The sequence below is a fragment of the Bos indicus genome, chromosome 22 (assembly GCF_029378745.1).
Source record: "Bos indicus isolate NIAB-ARS_2022 breed Sahiwal x Tharparkar chromosome 22, NIAB-ARS_B.indTharparkar_mat_pri_1.0, whole genome shotgun sequence".
Lineage (NCBI taxonomy): Eukaryota > Metazoa > Chordata > Mammalia > Artiodactyla > Bovidae > Bos > Bos indicus.
Window position 1 is genome coordinate 11327704 of NC_091781.1, and position 25902 is coordinate 11353605.

The window sequence follows — 25902 nt, forward strand, 5'->3', positions numbered from 1 at the left end:
CTCTCCTGTGGGTGGACTGCTTCTTAGAGCCTCTCCTCACTGTGTTATCTGTTCTCTCCCAGCTGCACAGCCTCACACCAGCTCCTTGGGTCTCTGAAGAGCAGGGGCCAATGAGAGCAGGACAGCCAAGATCTCAAGAGCTGTGGACCTTGACTCCAAGGGAGCTAGATAACCACTCTGCCCAGGGTTACGACCAGACAGAAGCAATCTGGCCCACCATCCTCCCCCAAGGATTCCAAGTTCAGCCTGAGGAAACCACACCCCCCACCCCGCCCCCTCAGAGCCACAGGCATTGTGGTACCTAAACCCACAGCCCTTGCGTACCCTAGCTGAGATGCTCTGGTGACCAGGTGAAGCACGGCAAAGGACCAGGAAGAGAATAAGGATACCCAAGACAGTTTCTCTCACTGGGACATCCAGGAAACACGGCCCTCAACCCAGCCCCTCTATGCAGGAAGGTAAGGGGCTGCAAGGGTGCCCCCTCACCCCCTCCACACACACACTAGGAAGTACAGGCAGAGCCCTGGGCAGAGCCTCGCCACTCTCAGGACTGTCTCTTCATAAAGATAGCTAATTCAGATAGCAAAAAAACACTAGGGTCAACAGTCTCAGTAGACAGGCCTTATCCTCATTCTGTGGATGAGAAAACCGAGGCCTGGGAGACAATGCTTTGAAGTCCTGTCACAGGAATACAGGGTTCTACCAGGCATGTCTGTTCATCTAAACCCAGGGCACAGTGTGTGTGTCAGCCCAGGAAACTTCGTGTTTACTCAGAGACAAGCCCATACCCCCCACAGATAGTCTGTGCCAGGCCCCTAGGTGCCCTCCCCACTGTAGAGCACCTAGCCAGCCAGGACAGCCCAGCTGCCTCCCTGGTTCTGGATTCCTAGGCTGTGTCCCCTTGCCTTCTCTGGCATTGTCCCCACGCCCCCACCTTTGCATACAGGCAAACAAAAGGTTGAGAACTGCGGCTGCCCCTGAAGCCGGGGTGTCCCAGGGAGTGTCCACAGGTCCCCTGAATAGGCAAGAAGGGAACAGGTCATCACGAGGTCACTCGCTTGGGACCTGGCATACTGAGCCTTGACCTGCTGATGTTTTCTTATTTGAGCACCTATCACCTCTCTATCGTAAGACCAGGGCAAGAAGCCAAGGAGGGTGGGGGAGGAGTGGCTGGGAAAGAAGACAGTCGCTGGGCTTACCGACTGTCTAGCCACCGGGTTGCATAGGAGGCTAGCCACACAGTCTGTGTAACCTGAGATGTTGGAGTGGCACACATCTGTGCCAGGGCTGCCCGGGGATCAACAGGCTGCTCAAGGCCCATGAGCCACCAACTGGCATGGCCACCAGCCTGATTTGCAAGGGGAACACGCTAGACCCTCAGGCCTTCAGGAGCAGGCTACGTGGGCTCTGGGTGTTCCACTCCACACCGCTCTTTTCCCAGTGCCCTCTCCTTGCTCAGTGATCCTGTTCTGGCTGCCCATTAGAATCACCTGAGGGCCCTTAAAAATACAGATCCTTAAGTCCACCCCAGACCATTTAAACCTCGGTCTCTGAGGGTGGACATTCTGTTTTTAAGTGCCTAGACGACTCAAAGGTCATCTACCAGAACTGAGAACCCCCACTCCAACTAGTTGTGGAGGAAAAGTCACCCCAAACTGTTCCAGGCCTGACACCCAGGTATGGCAGACGAGCTATGGGCAGGGCTTAGGAGGAATGCATTGTTCTATCTGAAAGATAAAGCGTGTGTTCATTGCCAAAAAAAAAATTCAGGAAACCAAGAAAAGTACACAGAAAACACGATACATTGGGAGCCTTTCCCAAGGCAGGGATGAGGAAGGAGCCCCAGTAAGAGCCCCACCTAGTTGATAGCTCCCTGCTTTTATACTGAGGTGGGGAGCAGAGTGGCTACCCCACTTCACGTCGGAGCAGTGGGCCAGGCAGGTCACCAGCAACACCTCACCTGGCCAGAGGAGTGGTGAGGGATGGCGCCTTCCCGGCCCCTCATATGTCTAACTGGCGTGGGTGCTCCCACAGGGCAGGGCCAGACTTCCCCCACCGCTGAGACGCAAGACAGCAGCCCTTCTGGTTCTCAGGAACCTAGGCCTGTTCTCTGGGCTGCCATCAGGCTTGGACACTCCTCCACACGGCCCGATGGAGTGATGGCCCCGCGGGCACAGGGCTAGCTCCATCTCCTCCGGCCCTGGAGGTTCCCATGGCGCCCGCGGGGAGTCGCGCTCCGACCATGCGCGCCCCCGTGGCCGGGGACCCTGTCACTGCTCTTCCGTGGCCTGCAGCCAGGTTGGGGGGGCGGGGATCAGGAGGAGGGGCCCCACGTGGACCCAAGGCTGCTCTCCTCAAGGGCGTGGGACCGGACATGTCCAGACCGTGGGACCCAGGACCCGAGTTAGGCCGCCCCATCCTGGGTGTAGGTACCGTACGCTCTCCAGGGGGCGCACCGCCCCCCCCCCCACCTCCGTGGGACTTGGTCCACAGAAGAGGTGACATCTTGCATCTGTGTGGGAGGGACTCAGATGAGGCCTGGGGCCCCAGGACCAGGAGCGGGGAACCAGAGAGCAGGTAACCTAGGGGGGCGAACCTGGAGCGGGCCGGCCTCCATCGCCGCCTTCCCCGCCCCTAGGCCTAAGTCAACATTGAAGCAGAGCTGGCGGGCTGGGCCTTCCGAGATAAGCTCAGGGAGAGGGGCGGGAGCACCGCATACCGCTGAGAACCCTCGGACCCTGCAGGGCGAGAGCAGAGGCAGTCAAGGCCAGAGCAGTGCTGGCCAAGGCAAACCAGGCTCAGTGTCCTTCAGACTGCAAACCCAGATGCGTGGGAGGGTGGCCGAACAGGAGGAGAGGGTGGCAGAGACCCCTCCTTGAGCAGGAGGAAGAGAGAGGCCGGTACCGCCTCCTCGTAGCATACTAGCTGCCTGTGAGCACTGCTCAGGGCCTCGGTGTTCTCTCTGTGTGTCAAGGGCCTGATCCCATGGAGCTTGTCCACCCCAGACACAAAACAGTGCTGCTCATCTAGGCCCCAGCCAGGCCCTGGGCCCACTGCCATCTCTCTGGGCCCAGGCTCACAGGTTACAGGGGAGGCTGTACTGGAGTAGGGCAGTTATGCCCACCCAAGTTCTTCTAGGTCCCAGAGACCCAGAAATTTCTAAAGGGAGGGGTCTTGGAGAGGTCCTTGTGCCTCCCCCAACTAAGCCGCTGAGGCTGCATGGTGCCAGGTTGGGTGTCCTACCCTGCCTACAACAGGCATGGAAGGAGGTGTCATATTGGTTGAGTCCAGAATGTGGAAAAGGAACCACGGGCAGATCAAGGAGAAAGGCCTATAGGCAAAAGAAACAAGTGCAAAGATCCAGAGCCTAGAATGAGGTTCGCATCTTAAGAGACACAGGAATTCTGTTTGGAACATAGAACTGGGGCGAGAGATAGGAGATGCAGCCAAAGGGACAGGCAACCGGGGATATTATTTTAGGGATGCCAGTGGAAGATCTGAAGCAGGGGAGTGGCATGATCTGATGTATGGCTGAACCATCTCTCTGGCTATGGTGGGAAGATGGACATAGGGGCCAGACAGACTGATGCAGGAGCTCATGGTACCAACTAGTGTGAGAGGCTGCCTTCCAGAGCGGGCTAGCCAGGCCCAGGAGCCCAGATGAACCAACCACTGGCCAGCCTGGTGGGTGTGAGGGAAGAAAAGGAACTTGGGATGGCTCCCAGGTTTGGGGCCTGGAGCAACCAGCTAGATGTTTGTGCCCTTTTCAGAGGCTGTGAGGAGGTAGATCTGAACAAGGCCTGACATGGATGTCAAGCGTGAAGGCAGACATGCCAGAAGAAACGTGACCAGATGAAGGAGATGGATGGAGGCTGAGGGAGGTTGGGAATAGTGGGAGTCGGGGTCAGAAGGGACACTGGCGTTTCCATGGTGTTTAAAGCCTGGGGACTGGAACTTGGGAAGAAACTAGAAAGATGACAAGAGCGGAGGCCTGAGCTCTGCGCCTGCTGACACTGAAAGGCCCCAAAGGAGACTGTGGAGCAGCCAGTGCAGTGGGGAAAAAACTTGGGCTGGGGGCTGATTCAAGGGGAAGGGGTGGTCAGCAAGTCTCTGGCTGTAGCGGGCGGTGGTAAGGTGAAGACGGAGTCAACCCCCAGCTTTCGGACTCTGGCACCTAGGAAAGAAACATTTCCAGGGAATGAGGAACAAAGACCAACCAGAATGAGCAGAGAAGTTGAGATGAGATGGGGAGAAGTGAGTGCACAGCATTTCGCTGGACACCGGACAAAAGGAGCCAGGAAACAGGTGCTCAGGTAGGCAGAGCCACACTCACACAGGCATGCACTGTGCAGGCACAGGTCCCAGAAGGGAACGGAGGCTAAAAAGGCATTCTCCCACACACAGGTCAGATACACACAGGTACTGGCCAAGTGCCCTGTGACACAGGCCTCCATTCATACACAGGGGCCCAGTAACTCTATCTGTTAAACAGTCACGCACTGGCAGTACGTCCTCCCAGGCACAGTTGGACCTAGATTTCCTGGAGTTGCCTCAACTTGTGACAGGGAGCAGTGGCAGTGAGCGCTGAATGTGGAGAAAGGGTCTTGGGGTCAGTGGCAGCTTTCAGCAGTGTTTCTGCATTGGAAGGGGAGTCCACACTGGCTGCACGTGGCTGGGACTGAGGCCATGGTGACCCTGGAGTTTCTGGAAGGCTCTATTTCCAGCTCCTCCCCCATCCCACAATCAGGAAGGAAAGGAAGGGGCAGCCCTAGCAAGGGCTGGACTGGCCTCTCCCACGATGGGTATCAGGGCTCCCTGGGGAAGGCTGTGCCGGGCAGTGAGCCCAACTTAGGCTGTGAAGGATAGTGGAGGTGCAGGAGGGAGCCCTGGCCCCCTTCCTCCACCTTCTGAAGTGGCCTGGGTCTCACAGAGCCAGATTGCTAACCCATCCTGCAATAAATAGCCTTGGTCTTGCTTCCTCCTAAAGTTTCCTGGGGTGGCCTGGCCTCCTGGAGGTCAGGGATCAAGGGCTGTCAGAAGGGAAGTCACAGTGGCTTCCACAGCCTACATCTCAGCACAGCCCAGGCCTCCACCCCCTGCTTTCTCTGCCCACCAGTCCAGCTGTGGCCCTGGGGACAGGGCTGGCCCCTCTCAGAGAGCTGGGTCAATATTTGTTGAGTGACTAAGTGACTGACTCAGCATAAATGCCAGCGCCCGCCAAGCGCTGAGGTATGTTCTGCTGGGCCAGGCGGGGACAGGGATTGAGTTACAGTGGCAATGGGCAGAGCCCGGCCCCATGCCAAGCCCAGCACTGCCCACAGGCAGGGTGAAGGCAGGAGCAGTTTCCAGCAGGTAGGCTGGGTGGGGAAGAGACTCCCGGGGCCAGGGTGGGAGGGCTGCTCCGAATCAGGAGCGTACCACGTGGGGTCACTGGGCCCAGGGTTGCCCAGGGGCCTGACAGAGCTGGGGAGGCAGCGGAGCCAGCCAGCAGGTGAGAACACTGGCGGGGGCCGGGAGGCTGCAACCAGAGCAGCTCTGGGTGGAGCGGGGTTGGGGGCGGGGGTGGGGGTGGGGAGAGAAAGTGGCGGATTTTCTACGGGATAGGGGTGTCTGTCTCCCAGAGTCCATACCCTGGGGGCCCCGGGCCATCCCCCCTCCTCCCACTCCAGCAGGCAGCGCCCCTCCTCGCTTCCTGGAAGTCAGGCAAAGTGACCTCGGAGCCCGCCCCTTCACAGGTACCTCAGGAGGAGGAAGTTCACACCCCGGGGAGACAAGGGGCAGCAGAGCCAGAGGAGGCTCTAGGTAAAGACGGGGGGAGGGGGAAGGGGGGGATGAAGAGACCCCGGGAAGGGAGGGGGCCCCAGGGAGAGAAGGGGGCACCTGAACCGGAGGAGAACCCAGGGGACCGATAGGGGCGTCTGGAGGGAGAAGCATGCACAGTGGGGCGGGGGAGTCACGAGAGAAGGGGCGCTGGGGAGAGAGGATGCGTGGGGGATGGTGGGGGCACTCAGGGAAGGAGGGGGCAGCAGGAGAGAAGAGCAAGTCAGAGGAGGAACTGGGCATCTGAGAGAGAAAGGGGGCTGTGGGGGGACAGAGTGAGCCCCCAGGGAAGAGAAAGGGGCTTCCAGCAGGAGAGGGCACCGAGTGGGGGGATGTGTCCCCACTCAGGGCGGGTGACGGAAGGGGAAGAGGGGACATGCTTGGGTGCAAGAGCCTGTGGATCAGAAGGGGCACTCTAGGGAGGAAGGGACCGCCTGGGGGAAGAAGAGGAGGGTGCTGGCGGGGGGAGGGCCCCACCCTTTTTGCACCCCTTCCCCACCCCCAGCACCCCTTCCCCACCCCCAGCACCCCTTTCCCACCCCCCAGCACGTGGAAGACAGGTGACATGGGATGAGGCCTCAGGCCCCAGGAGCCTGAGAGTGTGACTCCCCAGGCTAGCACTAGATATCAGAGCACCCTGCGAGCCCCTCGAGGGTAATGCTGTCCCTCCGCGGTAAAGCCAGCCCAGTCCCCACTTTCTCCCCACAGGGAGCCCTGGTGACCCCTCTGCTGAGCCAGCCAGGCTTCCTGTCCCTCTGTCACTGCTTCCCAGCTGCAGCTCCTGGCAGTACCTCTCGTCACTGCCTGCCCGTGCCCTGGTCGCTGTCAGTAGTCACTGCTGCCGCCCGTCACCGCCGAACGTCACTATGCCTGTCCCTTGACCTCACTGCGTGTTTCCCTTTGCCTGAGACCACCATCACACGGTCACCACGTCTGCCGTCGCTCATGGCACTGCCACAGCAGTTCCGGGTGCAGTGAGAGAGCACGGTGACTCCATCCACTTTCCCCTCCGCAGTCACGGGCCAGCGGACCTTTAGGGTGTCAGGCAGTGGGAGCCAGCAGTAAATAAGAAGAGAAGCCCCTGGCCCCGGAACCCTGTACTCTAGTGAGGGAGACCAGGCCATGAGCACTCGGGGACTCCAACTCGGGTTGAGGAGGCAGCTCTAGCCCCACGAGAACCCCCTCCCCCCTCCCCCCCCCCCCCCCCCCCCCCCCGGTTCCCCTGGGTAGCTCCCTCCCCCACCCCTCCCCACCCCACACACATCCATAGCTGCCTTGGCCCTCTTTGAGAGGGTTGGGTGTTTCCCGGTGTGAGTTCACCAGGGCCTGGGCCCGGCCTGGATAAAGACCTAAGGAATGTGGGCTGCTCTCGGTGGCCCCCATCACACTATGCCTCTGATTCTGTAACTCTGTATCCCCTGCCACTTCCTTTCCCCTGGTCATGCAGAGTCAAGGCTGTTCCTCCTGGGATATAACACGCTGGAGGTGAGCAGGGAGAGGAAGGGAGAGGAGTGAACACCACACCAGGACCACTAGAGGGGAGAAGTTCAGAAAGAAGGGACTTCTGGATCTATGAGGCAAAGCAGCAGCAAGGAGGAAAAGTTGCAGGTGGTGGGATTTACAGGTCAAAAGAACTTCCACCAGTGAAGCAATGACCAAATCTCAGGCAGGGGCTTCTGAAGGAGGGGTGCAGGGAAGCCCGGGGTCGTTGAGAGTCACCTGCAGACAGGCAACAAAATCCAGAGCTCCCTTCATCCCCAGATCCTTCTCATTCCACTCCTCTCTGCTGTGCCACTTGGAACCATGGAGCACAACAAAGATGCTGTTTGGAGAGCCAATGGCTGTCTGCAGTCTGTTTGCATCGCTTGTTTGTAAGCGTTCAGCTGTGTATCAAGAATGTGAGAGTGTTTTGGCCTGATTTACCCAAGCTGCTTGTGTTGGCTAAGCCTATTACTTGCCGCAGTGTCTGTCACCTTCTTCACAGTCAGGCTGTATGTTCAGAGTCTGTCCTGGGTTTGCAGAATCTTCATCTACCCTGCCAAACCTCTTTCTGTCCTAAGCCTGTTTGGAGAATCTGAGTCTTTTTAAACAGTCTGTCCCTCTTTCCTCATGGGTAAGATACTTTTTTTTTTTTTTTAATTGCAAAAGCTGCCCTGCATGCAAACCTCTCTGTCTACAGAGCTGGTCTTACATGCTTGGCTGGGACATTTCTTTCTGCCTAAAGACACTATCCTTGTTTTCAAAGATTTGTCTGTTTTCCGCACCTGTCCGAGTCAGCAGAACCTGTTCCCTTGGCAGGAAGTATCTCTGTCTCTAGACTGTGTCCTGCTCGCAGAGTCTTTTCCTCTTTCAGAGCCAGGTTCTGTCTGCAGAACCTGAGCCCTGTTTGTACAGTCTGGGGTGTTTTTCAGGGCCTTTGCCTATTTGCACGGCCTATCTGAACTTGCCTGGATAGAAACTCTGTCTGCAGGCTTTACTCCTACAAAGAGTTCTCACCACCAGGGGTTGCTGTGTCTGTGAGCACCTCTGTCTTTCTGTAGAGCCTATCCCTGTTGGCAGAGCCCACGTCAGTCTGCACGGTCTATTCCTAATAATTGCATGTGTACTTTTTAACAGGACCTGTTCCTATTCATGGAGTCTTTATCTGTTTCTAGAACTCATCCTTTTCTAAAGCCTGACCCTGTTTGCAGAACCTGGGCTCTCTACAGAACCCAGCCCTGTTTCAATATCTTGTCCACGTCTGGAGCATCTGTGCTGGCCCACAGAGCTGATTTCCCAGCTGGCTCCTTTCAGCATATCCCGCCCTTTCTAAAGATGTCACTGTTAACAGAGGCCGTCTGTTTGCAGAGCCTGTGTGGGCTTACAAGACCTCTCCTGTTTGCCAAGACTCTGTCTCTAGGGGCCTTGTCTACAGAGCCTGTGTCTTTTCACAGAGCCTAAGTCTCTCAGCAGAGCTCATGACTGCTTGCCCAGCCTGTTTCCATCTCCCTGTGTGCAGGATTTGAGGCTGTTTCCCGTGGCTGTCCCTGCATACTAAGCCTGACCACGCCTAGAGAACTTTGGCCTGTTTCAGAGTTGCCTCTGTCTGAGAAGCACATCTCTGACTGGTAACTCTGTGCCTGTTTGCAGAGCCTTGCCTATCTGTGTGCCTGTTCATATCTGCAGAGTCTGTCCGTTCTGCAAAAAGTCCCTGTCTTAAGAGTTCATCCCCACCCACAAAGATTTGCAAAGCCTTTCCCATTTCTGAAAAGCTCCTCCATACCAGCAGAACCCAGGACTGTTTGCAGAGCCTTTCTCAGCATTCACAGCCTTTGCTTGTTTGCCCAGCCTGTCTGAATTTCCCCAGGTACTGTCTGTGTCTCTTCACACAGGTCGTCCTTTCAAAGGTGGTGTCTGTCGACAGAACTCATCTTTGTCAGGAGAACCTGTGCCTGTTCCATCCCTTTCTTGGGTCTCAGGAAGCTGTCCCTGTTTGCAGAGCCTGTGCTTGTACACAGAGCCTTTTCTCTGCAGGTGCTGTGTCTCTTTGCACGGCCACCTTGCAGCAGTCTGAAAGACTTTGGCTTATTTGCCTCGTGTGCAGAGCCTATCTTGCCTACAGGATTCTGTCTTACTTCAAGAGCCGTGTCCCTGTTGGCAGAGCCTGTCCCTGCCTGCAGCACCTGTTGTTACTGAGCAGAGCCCTCGCCCTCTGCAAGCCTATCACCATCCACAGTGCCTGTCTCTGGCTGCAGATCCTACATCTGTCTGTTTTGAACTCTGTCTGGCAAAGGTGGTCCATAGACTCAAAGCCTATTGTTGTCTACCAAGCTCAGCCTTTTTTCAAGAGCACAAACGCAGACCACAAGCTAGGTCCCTGTTTGCAAAGCCTCTGTGCTGACATCTGCAGTACCTGTCCTGGTTTTCTGGCACTTGTGTTTATGCGGCCCTCGTCATAAGGGGCACAGGCCCTGACGAAGGGGCTTTGGAGAGCTGTCGGTGAGGAGAGCTCCTGCTTGGAGCCCAGAGGACCGGGGGGCAACCTGAGCCTAAGGACTCCGGCTTGTGTTTCCTCTCTCCCTCCCTCCTGATCTAGGATGGACACCAGGAGGGGCCTCCCTGACATTGAGAGTCACAGGGACCTCCACATATGGATCATTGAGGTGAGCAGTACGACCAAACAGAAGAACTGGGAGAGTGTTCGGGTCTCTGAGACTAGGCTTCTCCCACCCCAGAGGGTCATGGTTGCTCTCCTGAGTCCTCAGGAGGCACCCTCCTCTCCCAGAACCTGCAGATGGTGCCGGTCCCCGAGCCGGCTTACGGGAACTTCTTCGAGAAGCACTGCTATGTCGTTCTGCACGTGAGCACTTGAGGAGCCTTTTGGGGGACTGGGCGGGGGGAGGGGCACAGCCCACTGGGGGCTCTGATGATGCAGATTAAGCTCCACCCTGGGAAGAGGCAGGCTGGGAGCCCAAGAATCGCATCCCACAAGGAGGCTGCTGCTGCCCTTGAGGCTTTTTACCCTCCCCTCCGCATTCTCCCTCTCTTAGCTGCGGAAGCACCTGACCAGTCTCCCCAAAGCCCTTGCTACCTCCTCCACCTTGGGCCCCAGCCCTGGGACCCCAGCCCCCTACCACACACACACAAACTCTTGGGCCCTAGGTCCCCCAGAGCCTGAAGGCCACACCGGGCGTGCCCAAAGACCTGCACTACTGGGTCGGCAAGATGGCGGCACCGGGGGCGCAGGGCGCGCCGGGCTCCTTCCTGCAGCATCTGAAGGAGGCGCTGGGCGGCGCCACCGTGCAGCACCGCGAGGTGCAAGGCCACGAGTCCGCTTGTTTTCGAAGCTACTTCCGCTCGGGAATCATGTGAGTGAGACCGGCAGGGGGCTGATAGGGCCAGAAGCTGTGCGGTGGCTGGCAGCTGGGGCAACTGGCTTCCTCATCACAGCGTGTGGGGTGTGTTGGGGTTGTTTTGTGTGTTTTTTTTTTTAATATATAGAAATCATACCATACAACCTACCCATATAAAATACACAATTCAGTATTTATAGTATATCCACAGACTTATGTGATCCATCACCACAGTTTTAGAACGTTTTCGTCACCCCCCAAAGAATACCCCTACCCTTTAGCATCATCCCCACTTCCTCCCATACTCCCTTCCCTCCATCCGTTTAGATTTCTCTCTTCTGGACATTTTACTTAAATAGAATTAGACAATGCCGTGTGTGCTTATACCACATTTTATTTGTTTTCACCACTTAATGGATATTTGGCTTGTTTCTACTTTTTAGCTGTTACAGGTAATACTGTTGTGAACATTGACAGGTTTGGGCTAGTTTTTGCCCCCATTTTTACTGAGATATACAGGACTGTATCAGTGTAAGGCGTACAGCACAATGGTTTTACTTGCAGGTATCGTGAAGTGATTACTGCAATAAGTTTACTCACATCTATTACTGTACATAAATCTTTGTGTGGACATTTGTTTTTCATTTCTCTTGGGTGTATACCCAGGAGTGGATCCCAGTTTTGTTTTGAGTTCGCTTTTGTGTTACCATGCCCAGGATAAATATGTCTTTTGTTGTAAATTGCTTCAAACATGTTTTTAATTACCAAATGCATTGAACCATAGGAAACTGCCAGTATTCAATCATTCTGTTGAACCAAATACATGTAAATAGTGTGTACATAAATGCATGCAACATGTATACATGCACATGCAGAAAACATGCCAGCCCATATATGTCCACCTACCGGTGGGCACACATCAGTGAGTATTCATGTCCACCTACACACACATACACAGTTATGTGAATTCCATGCATACACATCTATACTCACAAGGATATAGATACACATACCCACATGCATACATGGATATGCACATGCGTGTGTCTACATATCTATACACGGATAAGCACATGCACAGTCCTGCCCCCATATGCTTGCACACACGTGTTCATATCTACTTGCACATACATGTTAGGCACATGTGTGTCCCCACATGTGCACGTGCCCATGTTTGTGTCTGCACTCACTGCCCGAGTGGCAGTCTGTGGTCTCACGTGGGACCCTGTGCTCTCCTCAGCTACAGGAAGGGAGGCCTGGCCTCTGCCCTCAAGCATGTGGAGACCAACGTGTACAATATCCAGCGACTGCTGCGCATCCGAGGGGGGAAGCACGTGTCGGCCACCGAGGTGAGAGCTGCGAGGGATGCCGCCTGACCTTGGACTCAGCTGGACTGCACGTCCTGGAGTGTCGGGAGGTGTGGAGGGCGGTGGGGGCAGTGAGGGGAATGTGGGCGGTCGCCTATCCTGATGAGGAGAGAGAAGGCAGAGCCCAGCTTCCAGCCCCACCTCTGCCGTGTCTCCTCTGACCCTTGGTTTCCTCGTCTGTCCCGGAGCACATTAAGACCTAGGACAGGGAGGCGGATGAGATGATGCACCTGGGTGGCCCCGGTAAGCAGCACCATGAGAGAAAGGATGATCTGGGGAGGTGCACGGCCCCACACTCTCATACACATTGTCATTGCCACCCATAGGCACACACAGCCTCTCCCACTGCTACCCCAGAGCCACTGGGCCTATTGAGAGCCTTTGTGCAAATTAGACCTGAATGCTCCTTACTCCTGTCAGGATATTGATGGAAAATACTGATCTTGTGAGAACAAGATGGTCTCCTGCCATCCAGTGTAGTGAACAGTCAGGAGTCTGACACCTGCCCCGAATTGTGCACATTACTTTCGACACAGTTCTGGGATGCACACACAGTCCCGCCCAGCTCATGCAGTGTCACCCATTGATTCAGTGACCAAACATCTGGCTCATGCAGGGCCACCATGCAGCCCGAGGTTTTGCCTGTTAGCCTGCCATAATTATTCAGAGCCCCCACTTTTCCTCTCAAAAGTGCCTCTGTTGGGGTGATAATTGCCCTCAGCCCCAGATCACACACTGTCTCCTACACAGGCACACATGCACTGTCACCCAGGAGCACACACAGCTACACACATGGAGAAGCAGATGCGTGAGCCCCACTTGTATCCATGTGTCCACGTACACACGCACTGCTGTGGACACGCGCCAAGAAGTGCCAGATTCAGTCACGGACACCCTGTGAAAGGAAGCATATTGGAGTCACAGACACCCAGAGACGCACCCAGCCACACCCACACAGTGACCCTTGAGGTCTCATGTGCTTACACCGATGCGTGCCTACACACAGCTCACACATACACCGCACACACCACACCACACTCATACATGCAGCTCGCTGCACACAAGTGACACACCTGAGCTATGCTCACGTGGGCAGGGGCTGGCTGTGGGCCTTCCCGGGGTCCAGGTAGTATGACCCCCCGTCTCCTCCCTGACCCTGGCCCTCGCAGGTGGAGCTCTCCTGGCACAGCTTCAACAATAGTGATGTCTTCCTGCTGGACCTGGGGAGGATGATGATCCAGTGGAATGGGCCCAAGGCCAGCGCGGCCAGGAAGGCGCGGGTCAGTGTCTGCCCCAGGAACAAAGGGCTGCAGGGCTTGGGGGGAGGGATGGTCCTCCATGGGCCCATCCTCCAGCCACCCCAAGAAGTGGGCATGGCTCTCCGCCCAAGAAGCTGAGCAGTACCTACAAGCTGAGTCCAGATTCCACACTGGGGGTACCCCTGGATACCAGGATCAGGAGGTACCTCCCCAGGCCCCCCACCTCTGGGAGCTGAGCAATAACAGGAAGGGTCTGGGCTGGAATGTCTGAGAGGTGAAGAGGGCATGCTGGGGAGGCCCTGACTTCCAGCTCTGGTCCCGCAGGGCCTGTTCCTGACCCACAGCCTCCGGGACAGGGAGCGTGGCGGTCGTGCACAGGTCAGCGTGGTGGATGATGAGGCTGAAGCCACTGACCTCATGGAGATCATGGAAGCTGTGCTGGGCCGCAGATTGGGCAGCCTGCACGCCGCCATGCCCAGCAAGAGGATGAATCAGCTGCAGAAGGCCAATGTCCACCTCTACCAGTGAGCAGGCCTTGGGAGTGGGCGTGTCCCAAGGGTGGGTGTGTCCATCATTACCGCAGTCACGTGGTGCCTCTAGGAAGGCCTCTAGGAAAGGCTCCTGGCTGTCTGGAGCAGGCCATAAGGCACCTTGGCCTCAGCCTGTACTCTAGCATGGCTGCCTTCCTGAGAAACTCATTGTACAGACAAGGCGACTGGGGCCCTGAAAAGGCCAGGGCACTGCCCAAGGCTTCATAGCAAGGCTGCGAAGAACCCAGCCCCCAAGCCTTCTGCTTCTGGAGGCAGGAGGGGCGGTGGCAGCTGGAGTGGAACCAGGCCAGGAAGGGGCTGAACTGCCCACATCTGCATGCCTGTCCCCTAGAGTCTGCCAGAAGAGCAAGGATCTGGTGGTCCAAGAGTTGTCGACCTGCCCATTGACCCAAGACCTGCTTCAGGAGGAGGTGAGGCAGGCTTGGTCCCAGCCATCCCCATCCACTCCATAACTCCAGCCCACTCCGGACCACATACTGACCAGCCCCACTTCTGATCCCAGAACTGCTACATCCTGGATCAGGGTGGCTTCAAGATCTACGTGTGGCAGGGACGCCGGGCCAGCCTCCAGGAGAGAGGGGCTGCCTTCAGGAGGGCTCTGGTGAGGCTGGGGGCCCTGTCTCAGAGGGTCGTTGTGCCACCCTGGGGTCTGAGGATGGGGGACATCTGTGTTCTGGGGTCTAAAGGGAGGGGTAGTCCTGCCCTGGAGCCAGGAGGGGGATACCTCGTGCCCTTGGAGCCCTGTCTGATGGAGGAGAATATAACCCGGTCCCGGGGTCCGAGCCTGGAGACCCACTGCCCTATCTGAGGGAGGAGACACACTCTGACCACAGATCCCAGGGGAACACACGGCCTCTCTCTAGGGTACCACAGGCTTGTGGTACCCTGGGGGACCTACCTTGAGGTCTGAGGATTTTCCAGCACTGGGCCCACCTTCCTTTTCCAGGAAGGGAGGCAGGGTTCTGCCTGGGGTCTGAGGGGTGGTCATAGCCCGCCCTTCCGGAGGCCCGAAGTAAGGGGAACCTGCGTGTCCTTGGGGACCTCGGAGAAATCGGTAGTGTCAGAGCCAGCTCCTTATACGGGTCACGAGCTCAGTTAATTAATGCTGCTCAGTGCACAGCTGGCCCCGCAGCTCCCGCGGGGTAGAGTGGAGCAGTGGGCCCCTGGGCCACACGCCTCACCCAACTCCCGCCCCAGAACTTCATCCAGGCCAAGGGCTACCCGAGCTACACCAGCGTGGAGGTGATGGACGACGGCGCCGAGTCGGCCGGGTTCAAGCAGCTCTTCCGATCGTGGTCTGGGCAGCAGCGCAAGAACAAGAACCTTAGTGGGATGGGTGAGAGGGCGTGGCCAGAGAGCGGGGCGGGGCTCCGAGCTGCAGTGGGCAGGGCAGGGCCCAGAAGAGTGAGGGGTGTGGCTGGAGGGGGCTTTTTGTGTGATGGGCGGGGCAAGACACCCTCTGTCCCACCCTCAGGTAAACTGTTTCAGGTGAAGCTAGACGTGGGCAAGCTGCACAGCCAGCCTGAGCTAGCCGCCCAGCTCAGGATGGTGGACGACGCTTCTGGGAGCGTGCAGGTGAGGGGCACTGGCTTGGCTGGGTGAAGATGTCTTCAGGTGAACCATGTGGCTGCTAAAGTGTCGCAGGTATGCCCTGGTGCACGTCTGCACACAATCAGGGACCCTCGGGGGCATGTGTACACGTACCCACACCGCCCCTGAGCCAGCTCATACTGTGTGTGATAGTATTGTCTCACACAGTGGCCACTTGCTGGTAACATGGCACTCAGCACAGTAACATCTGGACAATTAATTGTGCCTTTTTGTCGTATGTTTGACACAACCATACCTATTATATTATAGACACATACACCTTTGTCACTGTACTTATTCACAGCTAGGTACACAGTTGCAAACATGTAGCTGTACAAACTCTACATCACACATGATCACACCCCCACACCCAACCTTCAACACAGTCACACCCTGTCAGCTCCCTGTCTGGGCTCAGACAGACGTCCTGGGAGATGCAGGGTTTGGGGGCTACTTCCAGGCTCTGTATAGGGCAGGGTTGCCTCTTGACTTACTGGGTCACCCCTGGTCAGGGCCCTTAATGTCTTCAGGACTCAGTTGTTTAGAAGGCTCATTTTTTAAAGTCTTTAAAATGGGGCTAAATCTGTGGTCACCTGGCCCCCAGGCTGGTGTGCGGGTGCTGTGGGATGATGGGAACAGGACAGTGGGCCTGTTTGAGGGGTGCTAGTTCTCAAGGTCGGCCAAGGTCAGAGAAAATACAGTTTCTCCAAGGTTCCCTCCAACTTTTGCCCTGATATGGATGGACAGTGGCAATGAGCGGGGAGGAGGCTGAGAATAGGAGGACGGGGAGCAGGGAGAGAGGATGAGAGGTTGGAGGACAGGGAGAGACTGAGGGAGGAGGGAGAAGACAGAAGCTAGAGGGAGGAGGGGGTAGGGCAGGGCGGGAGGGCTGAAGGCCCAGGAGAGGAGAAAGGGAATCAGGGAGAGGTGGGGTACCCAGGCAGAGACCAGCGGAAAATGGAGATAAGGGCAAGGAAGGCAGGAAGGAGGGGTCTGTAGCCCAGACCCCAAGTACCAAGGCAGGGACGGGACCCACCCACCCCAGCAGTGGGGGAACAGGCAGCCAAGGGGAGGACTCAAGCCAGGAGGCCTGGCTGCCAGGTGAGTGCAGCTCCTGGAGGCATGGGACGGGAGTCAGCCTCTTCTGCAAGAAGCAGGATGCTGGGTGCTCTGGTCTTTTCCAGAGACTGCTATCAGGCCTCAGGATGCCCCGATATTATTTCTTACTACATCAAAGTGAGCACTGTTACCCCCACTTTACAGGTGGAAAAAGATTTACACTTTACAGATTCACTTTACAGGTGAATCTCAGCATGGACTCACTGCCCATGTGGGTGACCAGGATTCGACCAGGATCTCCCTGGCTTGGCTCCCCACAGGAAAAAGAAATCATGCTAAGTGTGACAGACTGTTTCCTTTTCAGTCTTTGAACAGGCTTTGCTTTTCTAAATGACACTTGAGAAAAGGAAAATTTTCCAAGAAACCCTGGGCCTTGCTTCCACCCAGCTTCTGCTCCCCTGGCCTGAGCAGCGATCAGCAGTGCAGAACCTGTCTGGCCCTTGCTCGGCTGTGGCTGGTGGGCTCAGGCTGGGGTGGCCTGAAGCAGCTGGGGCAGCCTCTGGAGTCCTCCCTACTTGTTTGTTGCAGGTGCTCCACACCAACTCAGAGTCCTGGCTGCGAGCAGCCTGGCGCAGATGTAGGCCCCAGGGGTCTGTGGGGGGAGCACAGAGCCTGGGGTGGGTGCACACCTCGGAGGGAGCCCCTTGCCTGCACAGGTGCGGCCGGCCTCTGGCTGCGGAGAGCTTCCTGGCTGGACAGGTGGGTGGGCTGGTTTAGGTGGAGGCACCACCCGTGCCTGTCGGTCCCCTGTTCCCCAGATATGGTGTATCCAGGATTCACACAGGCAGCCTGTGGACCCCAAGCGCCACGGACAGTTGTGCGCTGACAGCTGCTACCTTGTCCTGTACACCTACCGGAGGATGGGCTTCGTCCAGCACGTCCTGTACCTGTGGCAGGTGCGCCGGCCTGAGTCGGGTGGCGGGCACCCTCAAGCCCTGAAGCGGAGGAGCCAAGGACGGGGCCTGTGACCTGCGCGGGCCCTCACCGCTCCCGCCCACAGGGCCTCCAGGCCACGGCACATGAGATCAGCGCCCTGAGGGGCAATGCCGAGGAGCTGGACCTGTGGTACCGTGGAGCCCTGGTGCAGGAGCACGTGACCATGGGCAGCGAGCCCCCCCACTTCCTCGCCATCTTCCAGGGCCAGCTCGTGATCTTCCAGGTAGGGCTCACCTTGCTGCCGCCGCCACGGCTTCCCCAGTCCTCGGTGTGCCTGTGGCCTTTCCATGCCCAGGCTGAGCACCTTCTCTGCAGGCCAGGGGCCAGCCTACCGCCCCTCAGCTTCCTGGTGTTTCTCTGAGGCCCAGGCGCTCCGAGGGTGACCCCGGCCTGCCCCAGTTTCCTCCCCCATCCCCAGAGCCAACCACAGAACAGGGGCGCAGTGAGGAAGCTGAACAGAAGGGGAGCCGGGGCCTTGTCTGGGGTCACACACAGACCCAGCTGCTCTCCACTCTCCACCTTTAAAGCCTGGGGGACCCTTGCTCTGACCCCTCCGAGATGGGGTGAGGGATCCATTTAGAAAGGGCCTAGTGCCCTATTCCAGATTAAGGGGCTTTTCCCACTACACACTCACAGAGAACAGAAAATAGAGGTAGCTTTAAGAGGGGGCCCTGGGTGCTGATGCAGTACAGCCCCCGCCCTGGGAGAGGGGGCAGCCCAGGACCCCTTACCTCAGCCTGAGGCCCAGTCCTCTCATAGGGGCACCCCAGGCACAGCAGGAAGGGGCAGCCAGCACCCGCCGTGAGCCTCTTCCACATCCAAGGCACCGACAGCTACAACACCCGGACCATGGAGGTGCCAGCCCGCGCCTCAGCCCTCAACTCCAGCGACGTCTTCCTGCTGGTGACAGCCAACCTCTGCTACCTCTGGTTTGGAAAGGTAGCCCACGCCCGGGGCAGGGGCACCAGGCCAGGGAAGTCCACTCCTCAGCAGAGGCTGACTGCAAGCCCAGCCTCAGACAGGCCAGGAGGGAGGCGGCGGAGAGCCACCTGTGCTTTCTGGAACCTGGGGGAAGTTATAACGTGACAGGTGGACAGGGGCGTCCACAGGTCAGAGCCACGCCAGGCCGGGGCCACCTCCTCTCCTTCCGGCCTCGTTCAGGGACCAGGTCCCTCCCCAAGTGTCTTGGGGATCTTCAGCTGATCTTCAGCGTAAAACCTGAATGATCTGCAAGTCTAGAGGTCTCCATCCTGTGCTCCGACCTGGAGAGGGTCCCTGTGACCTTGATCGCCTGAGGAGACAGAAGCCGGGGGCGGGCGGGGGCGGGGCAGGGAGGAAGGGAGACGCTTGTTCACGCTGGGCCGCGAGCCCAGGCCCCACGTGACTCCTGCTCCCAGGCCCCCATTAGCGGGGGCTGAGGGGCTAGAGGTGAGGCCCTCTCCCGCTGCAGGGCCTGACCCAGCTTCCTGCCTTGCAGGGCTGCAGCGGTGACCAGCGTGAGATGGCGCGGACGGTGGTCACCATCATCTGCAGGGAGGATATGGAGATAGTGCTGGAGGGTCAGGAGCCTCCCAACTTCTGGGAGGCTCTGGGGGGCCGGGCGCCCTACCGCAGCAACAAGAGGTGACAAGGCTGGGAAGAGGGGAGGAAACTGAGGCCCAAGAGGGTGGGTGATTAGTTACGAATCACACAGGGAACTAGACAGAGCCCAGGAGCCCACCCCTCTCTTCTCCCCATCACTGACTTGTAGCGGGAAGATGCTGGGGAGAGCGATGCAGTGGCGCCCTCTGCTGGAGAAATGTACTCCCTGCACGGTCCCGTCCTGGACCATCCAGGACGCAGAGGGCCCGAGGGCAAAAGCGCCGTCCCCCAACCCCGCACTTCCCAGAGGTGGTGTCCCCAGGGTAATGGGACATGTGGGGAAACAGCGTGTGTGCAGTGTGCCAGAATAGTGTGCGTGTCGTGTGTAAATGGATAAGGAAAGGCAGAGGTCTCTCGGGGCTCTGGAAGCAGAGTGCTGGTCTCTCTGTGTGTGCGGGACCTGGCTATTCCCCCCACTGTCTCCTGAGCGCCTACATTCTGCGGTCCCTTCTCTCAGTCTGGCTTCCCTCCTCCTACTCCTCCCACCTTCGGCCTGAGGCGCAGCTCCTGAGCTCCCAGCCCGGGGTGGGGCCAGCGGCTTCTCCCTCCGGGGGGAGCAGGACTTCCCCTGGGCCCTCCCTGCCCTCCCTACCTCCATACTCAGCCGGCTCCCCCCTCCTTCCCGGTGCTCCTTCCCCGGGAAGTTCACGGGGCAGCTTGTGCTTCGGCTGCCTGTGGGTAGACAGATCACCTAGCTTTCTCCACTGACACATGGAGGCCTGGAGGAGGGCAGGCGTTTTGGGAGTAGACCCTGGGATCGGGGAGCTCAGAGGAGGGCCAGCGCGTCCTGCCCTAGGAGGCGTTGTGTTCCAGCCCCGGAGGGGTGGTGGAGGGGTGCTGTGCGGAGGGCTGGCTTGGCCCAGGCTGCCAGAGGCCCAGGGCTCTCTGCGCCCCTCACAGCCTTGTGCCATGCTGGCCAGGCCCCCCGAGGATGTGTGCGACTTTCAGCCACGACTGTTTGAGTGCTCCTGCCAGGCGGGCCCCCTGGTCCTCACAGAAGTAGTGTTCTTCAGCCAAGAGGACCTGGACAAGTATGACGTCATGCTGCTGGACGCCTGGCAGGAGGTGCGGTCACCTGGTGCCCGGGTGGGGTGTGAATGGGATGGGCCTGCGCCTGTCTAACTGGGGAGAGTGTGTGTGGCTTCGAGTATCTAGCCACGTGACTGCATATAAGGCTGCGGGTGAGTGACTGCCTGTGACCCTGAGACCCTGAGACCCTGAGGACTGTGATCCTGTGGCTATGGATGAGACGCGGGGAGCCTGTGGGAGGCTGTGGCTGTGTGTCTAGGGCTCACATGCGCTGGAGTTGGGTGCAGTGTACCTGTGTGCCTTCTGACCGCGGAAGCCCAGGCGACCAAGTGCCTGTGGCTGACGTGTCAGTGCTGAGTGGGTGTCCGTAAAGTGACTGCGTGTGTGTATACATATGTGTGTGTAGTGGCCATAAAGTGACTGCGTGTGTATATGTATGTGTGTATTGGCCATAAAGTGATTGTCTGTGTGTATATGTGTGTGGTGTCCATAAAGTGATTATGTGTGTGTGTGTGTGTGTGTGTGTAGTGGCCATAAAGTGATTGTCTATGTGTATATGTATATGTGTGTGGTGTCCATAAAGTGATTGTGTGTGTGTGTGTGTGTGTGTGTGTGTAGTGGCCATAATGTGATTGTCTATGTGTATATGAAGAGATGGCAAGAATACACAGAAGAACTGTACAAAAAAGAGCTTCATGACCCAGATAATCACAATGGTGTGATCACTCACCTAGAGCCAGACATCCTGGAATGTGAAGTCAAGTAGGCCTTAGAAAGCATCACTACAAACAAAGCTAGTGGAGGTGATGGAATTCCAGTTGAGCTCTTTCAAATCCTGAAAGATGATGCTGTGAAAATGCTGCACTCAATATGCCAGCAAATTTGGAAAACTCAGCAGTGGCCACAGGACTGGAAAAGGTCAGTTTTCATTCCAATCCCAAAGAAATGCAATGCCAAAGAATGCTCAAACTACCGCACAATTGCACTTATCTCACACGCTAGTAAAGTAATGCTCAAAATTCTCCAAGCCAGGCTTCAGCAATACATGAGCCGTGAACTTCCAGATGTTCAAGCTGGTTTTAGAAAAGGCAGAGGAACCAGAGATCAAATTGCCAACATCTGCTGGATCATCGAAAAAGCAAGAGAGTTCCAGAAAAACATCTATTTCTGCTTTATTGACTATGCCAAAGCCTTTGACTGTGTGGATCGCAATAAACTGTGGAAAATTCTGAAAGAGATGGGAATACCAGACCACCTGACCTGCCTCTTGAGAAACCTATATGCAGGTCAGGAAGCAAGAGTTAGAACTGGACATGGAACAACAGACTGGTTCCAAATAGGAAAAAGAGTACATCAAGGCTGTATATTGTCACCCTGCTTATTTAACTTATATGCAGAGTACATCATGAGAAACGCTGGGCTGGAAGAAGCACAAGCTGGAATCAAGATTGCCGAGAGAAATATCAATGCTGCTGCTACTAAGTCGCTTCAGTCATGTCCGACTCTGTGCAACCCCATAGACGGCAGCCCACCAGGCTCCCCCATCCCTGGGATTCTCCAGGCAAGAACACTGGAGTGGGTTGCCATTTGCTTCTCCAATGCATGAAAGTGAAAAGTGAAAGTGAAGTTGCTCAGTCGTGTCCGACTCTAGCGAAATATCAATAATCTCAGATATGCAGATGACACCACCCTTATGGCAGAAAGTGAAGAGGAACTCAAAAGCCTCTTGATGAAAGTGAAAGTGGAGAGTGAAAGAGTTGGCTTAAAACTCAACATTCAGAAAACGAAGATTATGGCATCTGGTCCCATCACTTCATGGGAAATAGATGGGGAAACAGGGGAAACAGTGTCAGACTTTATTTTGGGGGGCTCCAGAATCACTGCAGATGGTGACTGCAGCCATGAAATTTAAAAGACGCTTACTCCTTGGAAGGAAAGTTATGACCAACCTAGATAGCATATTGAAAAGCAGAGATATTACTTTGCCAACAAAGGTCCATCTAGTCACGGCTATGGTTTTTCGAGTAATCATGTATGGATGTGAGAGTTGGACTGTGAAGAAGGCTGAGCATGGAAGAATTGATGCTTTTGAACTGTGGTGTTGGAGAAGACTCTTGAGAGTCCCTTGGACTGCAAGGAGATCCAACCAGTCCATCCTACAGGAGATCAGTCCTGGGTGTTCATTGGAAGGACTGATGCTGAAGCTGAAACTCCAATACTTTGGCCACTCATTGGAAAAGACTCTGATGCTGGGAGGGATTGGGGGCAGGAGGAGAAGGGGATGACAGAGGATGAGATGGCTAGATGGCATCACGGACTTGATGGAAGTGAGTTTGAATGAACTTCAGGACTTGGTGATGGACAGGGAGGCCTGGCGTTCTGTGATTCATGGGGTCGCAAAGAGTCAGACACGACTGAGCAACTGAACTGAACTGAACTGATGTGTATATGTGTGTGGTGTCCATAAAGTGATTGTGTGTGTGTGTGTATGTGTGTGTGTGTGGTGTCCATAAAGTGATTGTGTGTGTATGTGTGTGGTGTCCATAAAGTGATTGTGTGTGTGTGTATGTGTGTGTGTATGTGTAGTGGCCATAAAGTGATTGTATGTGTGTATATATGTGTGTGTGTGGTGTCTTCATGTACCTGCATTTGATCTCCATTTATTTCCTCTCTGATCTTCATTATTTCCTTGCTGGTGCTGACTTTAGATTTTGTTCTTTTTATCTAATTTTGTTCTCTTTACCTAATATTTGTAGATAATAGGTTGTTTATTCGAGATTTTTCTAGTTTTCTTGAGGCTGGCCTGTATCACCATGAATTTCCCCCCAAGGACTGCTTTGACTGCACCCCATAGATTTTTGTATGGCTGTGTTTTCATCGTCATCTGTCGGTGTGCGTGCATTTGCCTGTGTTCATGCAGCTGTGTGTGATGGCTGTGTGGTCAAGGAACTGGCTGTAAGTGGCCAGACCAGCCAGGAGCAATGATGCTGTGCAAGAGGCTGTGACACTGGCTGACGGTATGGGTGCCTGAGTGAATGTATTCATGCGACTGTGCAATCATGTTTCAGTGTGGCCGGATGCAGTGGCGTTTCAAGATAATGTTTTCCAGGCTGTGCGATCCAGTGTGACTGTGGATCAGCTGTGTCTGTGTGTGGGTGATTGTGTGTGGCCGTGATTTGCCTTCTGGCTGAGTGGTGAGGGACAGTTGTGTCTGTGTAGCTGTGGCTGTTTGTGTGTGTGTCTGGGACGCCATGTGAGTATGGCAGGGAGGCCTTTGGGCTCCCATCCCACTCAGAGCACAAGCAAAGCCCTGTGCCCAGCAGCCCTGGTTCTGCCTCTCTCTCACTCTGCTCCAGCCCCCACGCCCTCCTGGCTGCTCCTTGAGCACGCCGGCACACTCAGGGCCTTTGCGCTGTGTGTCTCCTCTGCTCAGAGCATCCCCCAGCCCCACTCCCTCAGATCTTGACTCAAATGTCGTCTTTTCAGTAAGGCTTTCCCTGACTCAAATGACGGTATCTACCACTTCACCACCACGACCACCACTCTTCTTTCCCTGCCTTGTTTTTCTCCATCTGATATTCTACATAATTTACTTATTTTTGTGCTTCCCCCAGCAAACGAAAGCTCTGCAAGGGCAGGGATTTTGTCTATGTGTTTTCCATGGTTGAGTCCCTCATCCCGAGATAGTGCCTGGCACACCATTGGTACTCAGTAAATATGTGTGGATTGACTACACACATGCATGCCTGCGAACCTCCTGGCATGTTTCCGGGTGTGCGGGTGTGTGGCCAGCCTGCTGGGTGGGTCTGGTTGGCTGGGATATGTGTGGGGGGCTCTGAGACCACCTGTTGGACAGGGCTGGGAGGGAAGAGGTCAGCTCCACCCACCCAAGGCCAGGCCCCCTCTGTGGCCCAGATCTTCCTGTGGTTGGGGGCAGCTGCCAGCGAGTGGAAGCAGGAGGCTGTGGCCTGGGGCCAGGAGTACCTGAAGACCCACCCGGCAGGGAGGAGCCTGGCCACACCCATTGTGCTGGTCAAGCAGGGCCACGAGCCTCCCACCTTCATTGGATGGTTCTGCACCTGGGACCCCTACAAATGGAGTGTGAGTGACACCTGGACTCCCCCATCCCCACCCTAATCCACAGGAGGGGGCCGCCCTGGTATACTGAGGGGGAGCCATCACCCTGCCCAGGGACCTCCGGTCTGTGGAGGGAACCTGATCCCTTTGTTGCCCCTCCATCAAGCTCCCATCCTGATTCTTGCCCCTAGAACACCCAGTCCTACGAGGAGGTGGTGGCGGGTGACCCGGGAGCAGTTTCTACCATCTCTGAGATAACAGCCGTGAGTATTAGGGGCCCCCTTCCCTGGTGGCTCAGATAGTGAAGAATCTGCCTGCAATGCAGGAGACCTGGGTTCAATCCCTGGGTTGGGAAGATGCCCTGGAGGAGGGCATGGCAACCCACTCCAGTAATCTTGCCTGGAGAATCCCCATGGACAGAGGAGCCTGGTGGGCTACAGTCCATGGGGTCAAAAAAGAGTTGGACCCAGCTGAGCAACTAACGCACACACACACTCATGGGTCTGGGCTGGCATGGCCCAGAGGCCAGAATGAGCAGGGAAGGAGCCAGGCGCCGGAAGGGGCAGGAGTGGCATTGGGGGCAAGAGGACCAGGGGGCTCAGTGCAGCCTCCTGAGGGAGCCCATCCCCCAGCTTCCTGAGCCTGAGGCCCCTCTCCTGGCAGGAGATCGTCAACTTCCGGCTGTCCAGATGGCCAGGCAATGACAGGGCAGGCCCGTTGGCCCTGCGGGCCCTCAAGAGCTCCGAGGACATCTCAGAGAGTGAGCTGGAGCTGGGCCCCCGCGCAGGCACCGGCAGCCGGAGCACCGTCAGCAGCGCCAGCAGCAGCAGCTACCAGAGCAGCCCCCAATCCCTGGGCAGTGGGGGCCTGCCCCGGGAACAGCTGAGGCACCAGGCTGCCGAGGACCTGCCGGAGGGCGTGGACCCGGCCCACAAGGAGGTGGGTGCTTAGAACCCCTGCCGCTCCCAGTCCCCACACTCGTGCAGGGAAAGCTGAGCTGCAGGCACCCAGGGCGTGACCCACAGGTGGTGGGCCATGGGCAGCTGCCCTGGGAGACGAGTGTTCCAGATGGGGTGATGGGCAGAGAGACGTGGGAGAGGATGGCACCTCTGGGTGGGTGGGACAGGGTTGTGGGACACCCTGCCTCTGCACCCACTCTCTCCTGCCCCCACCCTGCCTCAGGCCTATCTCTCAGACTCTGATTTCCAAGATATCTTTGGGAAGTCCAAGGAGGAGTTCTACAGCATGGCCAAGTGGAGGCAGCAGCAGGAGAAGCAGCAGCTTGGCTTCTTCTGAACCCAGGCCCTGCCCTGCCAGTGCCACCCAGATGGTCCAGGCGTGGGCACCCGCCTGCGGGCACCTCCGTACAAATACCAGAGCCTGAGGAGGTCCTCCTGGCACTCCCTCCTTGGAGACTCCTGGTCCCTAAAATAAAAGCCAGTGGCTCTGACAAGGTGTGGTGAGTCAGCTTTCAGGGTTGGGTCACTCAGGTCCACCTCTTAGGAGAGTGGGCCTCTGGGACTGGGGGGGCAAGGGGGGCTGTGACATTCCAAAGCCTGAGCCCTCCATGCCCTCCACCTTGAGTGGGTGTGTCCCGTGCTGGTCCGTCCTGCCCCGGGGAACAGACACCCCCGACCCCCACCTTGCTCCACTGTGAAGGTGGAGAGGAGTAGAGAATGAG

At 56.8% G+C, this 25902-nt stretch overlaps 1 protein-coding gene across 5 annotated transcripts; it reads left to right on the forward strand.

Annotated features, from left to right (window-relative positions):
- The first annotated feature begins 5361 nt into the window (after positions 1 to 5361).
- On the forward strand, positions 5362 to 25675 carry VILL (villin like). Of its 5 annotated transcripts, XM_070776046.1 has the most exons (21): positions 5362 to 5491; positions 5736 to 5802; positions 9896 to 9962; positions 10085 to 10159; positions 10462 to 10667; positions 11893 to 12001; positions 13189 to 13299; positions 13603 to 13802; positions 14161 to 14239; positions 14332 to 14430; positions 15027 to 15165; positions 15304 to 15404; positions 17297 to 17434; positions 17539 to 17697; positions 18234 to 18413; positions 18952 to 19097; positions 20036 to 20180; positions 24060 to 24245; positions 24413 to 24484; positions 24885 to 25160; positions 25404 to 25675. In XM_070776046.1, the coding sequence occupies exons 3-21, from the start codon at positions 9897 to 9899 to the stop codon at positions 25515 to 25517; spliced, it is 2601 nt and encodes an 866-aa protein (XP_070632147.1). In that variant the 5' UTR covers positions 5362 to 5491; positions 5736 to 5802; position 9896; the 3' UTR covers positions 25518 to 25675. The 5 variants fall into 5 exon arrangements, with proteins under 5 accessions (XP_070632147.1, XP_070632152.1, XP_070632150.1 ...); XM_070776051.1 differs by lacking the exon at positions 5736 to 5802 and having other exon boundaries at positions 5384 to 5491; XM_070776049.1 differs by lacking the exon at positions 5362 to 5491 and having other exon boundaries at positions 5595 to 5802.
- The last annotated feature ends 227 nt before the right edge of the window (positions 25676 to 25902 follow it).

Bases quoted from the DNA above. Each gene is read 5' to 3' on its own strand.
- VILL (XM_070776047.1), top strand. From the start codon at position 7,624: ATGGAGCACAACAAAGATGCTGTTTGGAGAGCCAATGGCTGTCTGCAG. The intron at 10,668-11,892 runs GTGAGTGAGACC...TGCTCTCCTCAG, and splicing joins TACTTCCGCTCGGGAATCAT to CTACAGGAAGGGAGGCCTGG. The intron at 14,240-14,331 runs GTGAGGCAGGCT...TTCTGATCCCAG, and splicing joins AAGACCTGCTTCAGGAGGAG to AACTGCTACATCCTGGATCA.